Source organism: Acipenser ruthenus, chromosome 17 (genome assembly GCF_902713425.1).
Source record: "Acipenser ruthenus chromosome 17, fAciRut3.2 maternal haplotype, whole genome shotgun sequence".
Taxonomy (NCBI): Eukaryota; Metazoa; Chordata; class Actinopteri; order Acipenseriformes; family Acipenseridae; genus Acipenser; species Acipenser ruthenus.
The window spans coordinates 20559310-20570221 of NC_081205.1; the positions used below are offsets into that span (position 1 = coordinate 20559310).

The following is a 10912-nucleotide window of genomic DNA, read 5'->3' on the forward strand; positions in this document are numbered from 1 at the left end:
CCACTTTACACACCTGCCTCTCAATTACACAGTCAAGAAGGAACTGGTTACCCTAGCAACAATTAAGGAACATACTTAAAATACTAAAAAAACAAACAAAAAAAACCCAAAAAAACATTTACTCAGAAAAAATTATATAACCTAAAAACAAATTAAATGGGACATAAAAAAAAAACCTCTTAGGGGCATACATATGTAAACGTTTAATCTCAGAGGATGCATCAGTTAGACCACCTGTCTTGTTAAATGAAATCCTTGGCTGATGCTTCGGAATTCAGTCAGACAGGAGGAATCACTTGTGATTCCTCTGAGATTAAAAGGTGCTACCTATATTTAGAAGGTGATACAGCTGATGTCACTGTGAATTCCACTCTTAGCAAAATGGTGCAGTGACTTCACTACTGGAATGTGACATTAAGAGTTTCTGAGGGTACACAGACTGATGTTATAAATCACATATCAGAAATAAACCAATCACAGTGAAGTATTTGCCAAAATTCCAGTTCATCTTCGCCTGCGTACAGATGTCATTCATTACGAATTCCAGTGTTCCAAAATCAAAACAAAACCAAAAAACCCCACACATACCTGGAACCTCTAAGAAAAGTGATGTTTCACATAAATTTATATATATATATATATATATATATATATATATATATATATATATTTGGTTTTAAAGCGATTACAATCTTCATGTGTGTGATTTTTAATAAGTTAATACTGTATGTCGTGTGTAGGGTACTCAGTATTGCTTCGCGGTCCTCTCACCCATTTCTTATACAGCAAGAGACACCCTGCACGCAATGTATTAACTTATAGGATAAAGACATATTCAGTTGTCAATGCTTTTACTCTCTTTTAAATAGAAATTTGTACTGGTGATCAAAAGGGGAATTTTTATTAAAACAAATACAGCTGACTGCTGTTGTACATATTTTTTTTCATCCCCCACAGACTGCAGTAAAACTAGAGCTTTAACTGTGAGCTGTACTCAAGCTGAATGCCACACCATTAATAATGAAGAATGAATCTGTTTCATTTTACAAGTATGGGCTGGTTGAGGCTTATAGTGGAAAACTATTGTCTCTGAGGGGGATGTAGTGTCTGACAGGGGATTATACTGTCAAAGACAAAAGCTGAGCGGCTATATTGTCCTCTGAAGGCCACTATAGCAACACAAGGGGACAATAGTTTTCCACAAAATATCAAATATCCAGTCGATATGTGTTTTACTAAACCTTGAAAGACGGCTCTATCTGCATTTGGTTTCAGAATGCAGTGTAGAACTCTCCAGAAGGCAGTTGAGGTCTTAAGGCTTTCTGGAGTAGATGTTGTTGAAAGATGAATAAACGTTTCTAGCTTCTTTTTCATTTCAAACAGGGCTTCTCAAACTGCTGCTTTTCATTCCAGCCAAGCTCTCAATTACTTAACTAGACCCTTAATTGAACTGATAATCTGCTTAATTAGACCATTTTACTTGTTTTCAGCTCTTGAACAGTTGTATATTTCAAGTTAGCTATAACATTTGATAAGTAACTTGAACTGCAACTGTTTAAGAGCTGAAAACAAGTAAAAAGGTTTAATTAAGCAAATTAAGGGTTTAGTTAAGTAATTGAGAGCTCAGTTGGAATGAAAACCAGCAGCCACAGGGGGTCCCAGGATTGAGTTTGAGAAGCCCTGATTTAGAATTTCTTGAAGCTCATCTTCAGAAAGCTGAGGTAAATATGTTTCTGCCTGTGGCAGGGTGGAGACCTGCCCCTGTAAACAATGTATATTTGGTTGGGTTTATAAAGAAAATAGTTTGGTTTGGTTTAAAAATACAATTGGTTAAAGTTTTGTAAAAACAAAGTGTGTGCTAGATATGGCAGGGCCTAATTGAAGTTTAATCTGCAGCAGGTGGCCAGGTGTTAATTGAATAATTTATTATCAATTAACTCTGGCCACCTGCCTTTAAAAAGGGGCTGAAAAAGCCAGTCCTTGGTTCTTCTTTTGTTTGACCCTGTTCTTGTGTACCAGTGTGAGGGTTAATGAATATGCCGATTGCCAAGGAGAGTGAACCAATAGACCAACCAAGAATGTCCGCGTGTATTCCAGGGTTCTGTGTGTATTTATGGAAGGGATTCATTTAAAGATTTAGGGGATTTGAATCCCATCACAGTATAGTTTATTTGTGCAGGGAGAAGGTTCCTGAAGCAGGCCTCCCTTTTAGTGGGAGCAGCGCTCAGCTCGAGCTTTGGCACTTGTTTGTTATTGTACAGCATTTTGTTTTGTGTTTTTGTATTATTATGTACACCTGTGTGTATGTCCTTCCGCACTAGGGATACCATTGCTGGTACCTTAGTGGCGGCCACCTGCAACTGCCTGTTTGTTGATAAAGCCTGGATGCCCAAGCGGCGTTTCAACATCAAACCCTCTGTTTCTCTTTCATCTATCAACACCCCTGTTAGACCGCCATTTTTCTTCTTTGTGTTGTGAAAGGTGAGTACATCAGTCTAGAGTCAGAGCGGTTGCTATGAGAATGTGTATGAGAATTGCTATGGAAGAATTAAAATATAAGTACTGTCGTGTAAACTGTGTCACATGATGGTGTTTTAATGAATCACAAGAGTGATTTCAAAACCAAGTGAATCTGTATAATGAATTATATATGTCTATGGGAGACATTAGAAAATGCATTTACTCATATCATACAGTTTAAATGGGTTTGTTTCTTAGAATAAGAAACTATATATGTTTTAAAATATATTTTTAGTTTGTTTACATTCTGTTGTGTTGTTAAGGCAGTTGAAAGGATGCACAACTGACATCACTTGTGTCACCATGACATCACAAATGGGCCCATTGTTGATATCACTGTTGAGGTCACTGATCTGGTGATGTAATCAAGGGTATAAAGGAAGGTTCAGGCTGCTTTGCTATCAGTGTTGGATCAAACATTGACAAGGCAGACATGCAAAAAGTATTGTGTTGTATTAAGAAAGAGCCCTGGAGTTTAGACTCCAGGGAACAAACAAAGAAAACAAGTAATCAAGAGACGTGTTGTGGACGGATCGGAAGAAAAAAAGAAAGGGGTGAGAGAGAGAGGAGAGGAGGGAGGAGTGGTGGAGGAAGAGAGAGGACCTGGAGAGGGAAAGAGAAATATTGGAAGGGAGATAGAGAAACAAAGAATCAAGATGGAGGAATGAAAGAAGGAAGATGGAGGGAGGAAAAAACTGGAAAGAGAGAGGCTGAAACAGAGGGAGGAGTGGAGGAAGAGAGAGGTATGGAGAAAGCAGTTGAGGGAGAGGAAGGGGAGGAGGGGGGTCTAAATGAAGAAAAAGGGAGGAAGGGAGAAGTGGGACTAAAAGAGAAGGGAGAGCAGGGGGAGGAGGAAGGGAAGGGGGTATTTGAAAAGGAGGGAGAAATGAAGGAAGAGAATAGGAAAGAGGGAGAAGAGGAGAGAAAGATTAAAATGGAAGATGGACTGGGGAGAGAGATTGGGGAAGAGGGAGTAATTAAGGAAGGAGGAGTGGAGGGAGAAAAGGGGAATAAGGAAGGAAAGGATGAGAGGGATGAAGAGAAGGTGGAGGAGGGAGGAGTGGAGGCAGAAAAGGGAGGAACTAGAAAGGAGGGGGAGGTGGTGGAAGATGCAGGAATGAAAGAAGGAGAAAAGGAGGAGGAGGGAGGAGTGGAGGAAGGGAAGCTGAGAGAGAAGGGTATGGATGGAGGTGTTGAAGAGGGAGGAGTTGTGGGCAAGGAGGGAGAGAAGGGGGCGGAGGCAGGAGTAGAGGAAGAGGGAGGTGTGGAGGGAGAAGAGGAAGGAAAAATAGGCATGGAGGGAAAAGAGCAAGAGAAGGGGAAGCAGGCAGATGTGGACAATGGAAGAGTGGAAGGGAAAGGGAAGGAGGAGGGAGAGAAGGGAGGAAAGGAGAAAAGAGTTGATGAGGGAGAAGTGAAGAAAAAAGAGAAGGGAGAGCAGAGCTTGGCAGGAGGAGTAGAGGAAGAAAAATGGAAGGAGGGAGAAGAGGAGGGTGAGATGGGAATGGAAGAAAGAGAGGAGGGAGAGGAGGGAGGAGTTGAGGAGATAAATATTAAAAGAGAAAAAGGAAAGGAGAGAGAAGTGGAGGAAGACATGGGAATAGAAGGAGAGAAGGGAGAGAAGGGAGGAGAGGAGGGGAAGAAGAAGCTGGAGGAAGGAGTTGAAGGAGTGGAGGAAGGAAAGTGGAAGAAGACAGGAGAGGAGGGAAGAAAGGAGAGAAGAGTTGAGGAGAGAGGAGTGGAGGGAGAGATAGGAATGGAGGAAGAAGAGGACAAGGCAGGAGTGGAGGAAGATGAGGAGGAGGAGGAGATGAGGGGAGTTGAGGAGGGAGGAGTGGAGAAAAAAGAGAAGGGAGAGTGGAGCTTGGCAGGAGGAATAGAGGAAGAGAAATGGAAGGAGAAAGAAGAGGAGGGTGAGATGGGAATGGAAGAAGGAGAGGAGGGAGGAGTTGAGGAGAGAAAAGTGGAGAGAGAAAATGGAAAGGAGAGAGAAGTGGAGGAAGACAAGGGAATAGAAGGAGAGATGGGAGAGGAGGGAGAAGTTGATGGACAAATAGATGAAGGGATGTTGGAGGAGGGAGGAGTGGAAGGAAAAGAGGAGAGAGAAGTGGATGAAGGGGAGTTAGGAGAGAAGGATATGGCTGGAGGTGTTGAAGAGGGAGTTGTGGAAGAGGAGAGAGAGAAGGGTGAGGAGGGAGGAGAGGAGGGGGAGAAGGAGGTGGAGGAAGGAGTTGAAGGAGTGGAGGAAGGAACATGGAAGAAGAGAGGAGATGAGGGAAGAAAGGAGAGAAGAGTTGAGGAGAGAGGAGTGGAGGGAGAGATAGGAGTGGAGGAACAGGAAGAAGGAGGAAATGAAAGAACTGTTGAGGCAGGACTGAAAAAAGAGGTGGGCGAGGTTGTGAAGGGAAGAATTGAGGAGGGAAGGGTGGAGAAAAAAGAGAAGGGAGAGTGGAGCTTGGCAGGAGGAATAGAGGAAGAAAAATGGAAGGAGGGAGAAGAGGAGGGTGAGATGGGAATGGAAGAAAGTGAGGAGGGAGAGGAGGGAGGAGTTGAGGAGAGAAAAGTGGAGAGAGAAAATGGAAAGGAGAGAGAAGTGGAGGAAGACAAGGGAATAGAAGGACAGAAGGGAGAGGAGGGAGGAGTTGATGGACAAATAGAAGAAGGGAAGCTGGAGGAGGGAGCAGTGGAAGGAAGAGAGGAGGGAGAAGTGGAGAAACAGGAGTTGGGGGAGAAGCATATGGCTGGCGTTGTTGAAGAGGGAGTTGTGGAAGAGGAGAGAGAGAAGGGTGAGGAGGGAGGAGAGGAGGGGGAGAAGGAGGTGGAGGAAGGAGTTGAAGGAGTGGAGGAAGGAAAGTGGAAGAGAGGAGAGGAGGGAAGAAAGGAGAGAAGAGTTGAGGGGAGAGGAGTGGAGGGAGAAGAGAGAGAGATAGGAATGGAGGAAGAGGAGGAGGAGGGAGGAAAGGAGAGAACAATTGAGGCAGGAGTGGAGGATGAGGAGGAGGATAAGGGAAGAGTTGAGGAGGGAGGAGTGGAGAAAAAAGAGAAAGGAGAGTGGAGCTTGGCAGGAGGAGTAGAGGAAGAGAAATGGAAGGAGGAAGAAGAGGAGGTTGAGATGGGAATGGAAGGAGAGGATGGAGAGGAGGGAGGAGTTGAGGAGAGAAAAGTAAAGAGAGAAAAAGGAAAGGAGAGAGAAGTGGAGGAAGACATGGGAATAGATGAAGGAGAGAAGGGAGAGGAAGGAGGAGTTGATAGACAAATAGATGAAGGGATGTTGGAGGAGGGAGGAGTGGAAGGAAGAGAGGAGGGAGAAGTGGAGGAAAGGGAGTCGGGAGAGAAGCATATGGCTGGCGTTGTTGAAGAAGGAATTGTGGAAGAGGAGAGAGAGAAGGTTGAGGAGGGAGGAGAGGAGGGGGAGAAGGAGATGGAGGAAGTAGTTAAAGGAGTAGAGGAAGGAAAGCGGAAGAAGTTAGGAGATGAGGTAGGAAAGGAGAGTAGAGTTGAGGAGAGAGCAGTGGTGGAAGAGATAGGAATGGAAGAACAGGAGAAAAAGGCAGGAGTGGAGGAAGATGATGAGGAGGAGGAGGAGATGAGGGGAGTTGAGGAGGGAGGAGTGGAGAAAAAAGAGAAGGGAGAGTGGAGCTTGGCAGGAGGAATAGAGGAAGAGAAATGGAAGGAGGAAGAAGAGGAGGGTGAGATGAGAATGGAAGAAAGAGAGGATGGAGAGGAGGGAGGAGTTGAGGAGAAAAAAGTGGAGAGAGAAAATGGAAAGGAGAGAGAAGTGGAGGAAGACATGGGAATAGAAGAAGGAGAGAAGGGAGAGGAGGGAGAAGTTGATGGACAAATAGTTGAAGGGATGTTGGAGGAGGGAGGAGTGGAAGAGGAGAGAGAGAAGGGTGAGGAGGGAGGAGAGGAGGGGGAGGAGGGAGGAGTTGAGGAGATAAATATTAAAAGAGAAAAAGGAAAGGAGAGAGAAGTGGAGGAAGACATGGGAATAGAAGGAGAGAAGGGAGAGAAGGGAGGAGAGGAGGGGAAGAAGGAGCTGGAGGAAGGAGTTGAAGGAGTGGAGGAAGGAAAGTGGAAGAGAGGAGAGGAGGGAAGAAAGGAGAGAAGAGTTGAGGGGAGAGGAGTGGAGGGAGAAGAGAGAGAGATAGGATTGGAGGAAGAGGAGGAGGAGGGAGGAAAGGAGAGAACAATTGAGGCAGGAGTGGAGGATGAGGAGGAGGAGGAGGAGGATAAGGGAAGAGTTGAGGAGGGAGGAGTGGAGAAAAAAGAGAAAGGAGAGTGGAGCTTGGCAGGAGGAGTAGAGGAAGAGAAATGGAAGGAGGGAGAAGAGGAGGTTGAGATGGGAATGGAAGGAGAGGATGGAGAGGAGGGAGGAGTTAAGGAGAGAAAAGTAAAGAGAGAAAAAGGAAAGGAGAGAGAAGTGGAGGAAGACATGGGAATAGATGAAGGAGAGAAGGGAGAGGAGGGAGGAGTGGAGAAAAAAGAGAAGGGAGAGTGGAGCTTGGCAGGAGGAGTAGAGGAAGAGAAATGGAAGGATGGAGAAGAGGAGGGTGAGATGGGAATAGAAGAAGGAGAGGAGGGAGAGGATGGAGGAGTTGATGGACAAATAGATGAAGGGAAGGGGGAGGAGGGAGGAGTGGAGGAAGGAGAGTTGAGAGAGAATGATATGGCTGGAGGTGTTGAAGAGGGAGTTGTGGAAGAGGACAGAGAGGAGGGAGGAAAGAAGAGAAGAGCTGAGGAGAGAGGAGTGGAGGGAGAGGAGGAGGGAGAGATAGGAATGGAGGAAGAGGAGGAGGGAGGAAAGGAGAGAACAGTTGAGGCAGGAGTGGAGAAAAATGAGGAGGAGGAGATGAGGGGAGTTCAGGAGGGAGGAGTAGAGAAAGATAAGGGAGAGAAGAGTTTGGGAAAAGGAATAGAGGAAGAGAAAGGGGAGGAGGGAGAAGAGAACAATATGGAGGGAGGAGAGATGGAAGGAGGAGTGGAGGATAAGAATAAAGAAGGAAAGGTGGAGCAGGGAAAGGAGGGGGGAGCAGAAGATGAGAAAGAGGAAGTGCCTGAACAAAAGGGGAAACGAAGAAGGAGAAGGGTGAGAAAGAGGAGGCCTCAGAATGAGGAGGCCTCAGTTACCAATCAGCCAACAATTGAGAGACTGCCGGCCCCATTTCTTCCTCCATTACCACAGAGAATAAGGCATGCCAGGGTGAGGGACACTGAGAGAACATGGTTTCTCCCTCCCACCTCAGACAGTCTTCCCAGTTCTACACTTTGGATCAAGGAGACTGTCCTGAGCGAGTGGGAGCCAGAGGAGAACCACCCCTGCCCTGAACCCCCAGAGTCCCTCCCCCGGAAGAGGCGACAGAGGAGAGGGAGAGGCAAGAGGGGCTCGGCAAAGAGGATTGAGTCGTCCCCCTCAGAGAGTCAGACAACACCCCCTGATGTACCCAGCAGCATCCCCTCTGGACCACCAGTCTCCCAGCCCCAAATGACAAGGCAAAAGCAGAGGAAGGGGGAGATACAGACAGAACTGCAAAGACAGAGGCCCTTTCTTAAATATAGGGAGGTGGAGCTGAACCCACTAGAAGAGAGACATCATGCTCCCCCTGGAGCGCACCCTGCAAACCAACCCTGGGCCAGACTGTGGGAGAGAGGGAACCAGGGCCAAGGGACCACGAATGAAGCAGAGAATCGTCTTTCCAAAAAACTCTGGACCCTAATGGGTTATGGTCAAAATACAAATTAAAAGATGTACTTAATTGACCAAATAAATAAATAAATAAATAAATAAATATATACATAAATAAATATTGAAATAAACCAAAAAAAAATGTAACTTGTGATTATTATAATTAACTGTGAAATATTTTGTTATGGTAAGAGTGCTTGAACAGAGTATTATGTTCCGCTGCAAGAAAGAGTTCTGTTTTCGTAGAATTCAATAACTGACAAGTACAGTAAACGCATCTTTCTGCATGTAAAAGTTTGCTGCTTTGTTGTGTCCATGCTGTGTAGCTGGTTTGTTAAGGATCCCCCAGCAGTCTTGTCCAGGCTGATTAATTAGATTTTAGATAAGGAGATAACAGGTGTACCACAATGGTAGCTCTTTATTGAATAATAACATCAGAATAGTTAACAAAAATAAAAGGTGACCTCTTTAACAAGACAAATATCCTTACACACACACAATCTCTCTGCCTTTCTCTTTCAATGGGATTCCAAATCCTGTAATTATTTGATAACAGGACATGGTGTAGTTTTGATAAATAGGTTCGCATTGATTCCCAGAACAACCTGAATGTGTGACAGACTGACTTGGTTGAAGGCAAGCTCAGAGCTGGGGCAGCACATCACTTATTATCATGTTGTTACAACAGATCAGAACAATATTGATCCCTAGCATGTGATGTTTAGTGTGTGTTGTGTCTTACGCCACATATTTTATGCCATAATGTGTGCCAGATTTTATATGCAGAACTGTTACTCCAAGGCATAAATGGTGCCATAAAACCAATAAGTTTTATACTATAAATTCGTTTGTTATTAGTTTCATTTTCATTGTGTAAGTGGGACTTACCATTTGTGAAGGTGTTTGTTATCCAGTTACATATCTATTTTCAAAACAGAGTAATATATTTGGCCCTCAAACGACTTTGAAATAGCCGTTTTCTAAGCAGTATAAACCACAACGGGCCGTGCAGTTCCAATGAAATCTACGCACTCCTGGGTGTTGATTGACCACCAAAAAGTGTGTATATTTCATTGGAACTGCACGGCCCGAAGTTGTTTATACCGCTTATAAAACAGCTATTTCAAAGTTGTTTGAGGGACAAAATATAATGAACACTTTTTAAATAAAATTTAAAAACAAAAAATTTATGTGGGATGAGGTCCCTGTGAAAAGTGACAGGCCTGGCACTGGCTTGTCAAACACATTCAAGATAGTTGATTGAAAAAAGCCTTGCGCTCTTTCCCTTGTTGGAAAGTTTGCCTTGTGAGCTGTGGTTTTCCAACATAGTCTAGCAAACTGAATGATCTAAGATTTACATAATTTGACTGTGGACTCTGTTCAGCATTAACTACCATATGGAGAATACTACTGTATGGTAACTTTAGTATCTTTTGATATTACTAACAATTGTATGGCTGAGTATTATGAATTCATAACTCAAAATACAACATTCTGGTTGAATTCAATTTAAAAAGTGCCAATTCTCTTTGAGAACAACATTATATTATTGCCACATGGTGGAGCTCTGTATTGAGTAATGCTACACTAAGAAACACAGAAATAATACAGTAGTGAGCTGAGCTTCCAGAAAGCTGCACCACATTGTAAAGAATTCCCACTGTCCCTGGTCAAAGCCTGATAATATTATTATGACCGCCATTGTAGTTTTCAGCATGTAAATAGCACACTAATTAATTATATACTTATTTTAACTGCTTCAGAGTTGCTACGGCGTCAATGAAATGAAGAAAAGAAATCCAGTTTTTTCACTTTGGAAATCTGGTAACAATGGTATGTTTATCTAACCCAGGTTCTGTGTTGCCAAATCTTTTTAATTCATAGATTAAACATAAGGACACGGTCACGCTAATGGGGGACAATATGGGGCTTAGTATTCAAATTTCAATGTTCTTTGCTTATTTTAACTCTGATATTGTAAATATTGCTTACTGATATGTTCATACAATACAGACAATATTGTACATCGTTTATTGTGATTTTTCCTTAAACCAAACTATAAAATGCATTACATTTGAGCTGCATAGGGACACTATCAGGGCAAGTTCAAAAAGAGCCCAGTTCGTATATTATCATTACACTAGCATACTAAACAAGTTATAATCATGTTAAGTCTACTATGGATAATCAGTTCAATATTACAGGTTTAAGTGTTACGGCTGTCATATAGAATGTATTAACGTATCTCTCCAGAATGTGGATGGATTGTATGAAGCGAAGATAAAGAAGATGGGAGGAGTGGTTGTTAGCAAAGTTAGTGCCCATCATTTTAATGTCAATCCTATCGGGTCTCAATGAAGTCTCTGTCAATTAATGATGCTTGTTAAGCATGGTTCATGAAGAGGGACAGCACCAGCACTACATCACTCTTATTACTATATCAAATCTCAGATTTACAGCCGTGCAAAGTAAAGGAGCTAAAAAATGCACATTTACTAAAACTTTTCTAAGGGTAGTTTGTGTGCACCATTGCCAAGTCACACCTTATCAGTGCCTGGGATTTTCTGTCTAGTAGGAATGTCTTAAAGACACAGCAAACCAACACTTTTACCATCTAAGTAGTGTTGAGAAAGTGCAGGGCTTCCTGTTTTGCACCTGCTAGCTATAGATAAGCAGGGGGACGTGAACAGGAAATCCACCCAGCGA

General features: G+C 43.5%; 1 protein-coding gene across 1 annotated transcript; it reads left to right on the forward strand.

Moving 5' to 3' along the window:
- The first annotated feature begins 3184 nt into the window (after positions 1–3184).
- Positions 3185–9013, forward strand: LOC117974167 (uncharacterized). Its single transcript, XM_034928817.2, has 6 exons — positions 3185–4013; positions 4392–4706; positions 4893–5306; positions 6723–7199; positions 7767–8013; positions 8980–9013. Exons 1-6 carry the CDS (start codon positions 3185–3187, stop codon positions 9011–9013), a joined length of 2316 nt encoding a protein of 771 aa, XP_034784708.2.
- Positions 9014–10912: the final 1899 nt, after the last annotated feature.

Bases quoted from the DNA above. Each gene is read 5' to 3' on its own strand.
- LOC117974167 (XM_034928817.2), top strand. From the start codon at position 3,185: ATGAAAGAAGGAAGATGGAGGGAGGAAAAAACTGGAAAGAGAGAGGCT. The intron at 4,014-4,391 runs GTGAGATGGGAA...GGAGCTTGGCAG, and splicing joins GAAGGAGGGAGAAGAGGAGG to GAGGAATAGAGGAAGAGAAA. The intron at 7,200-7,766 runs GTGTTGAAGAGG...CTCCCACCTCAG, and splicing joins AGAGAATGATATGGCTGGAG to ACAGTCTTCCCAGTTCTACA.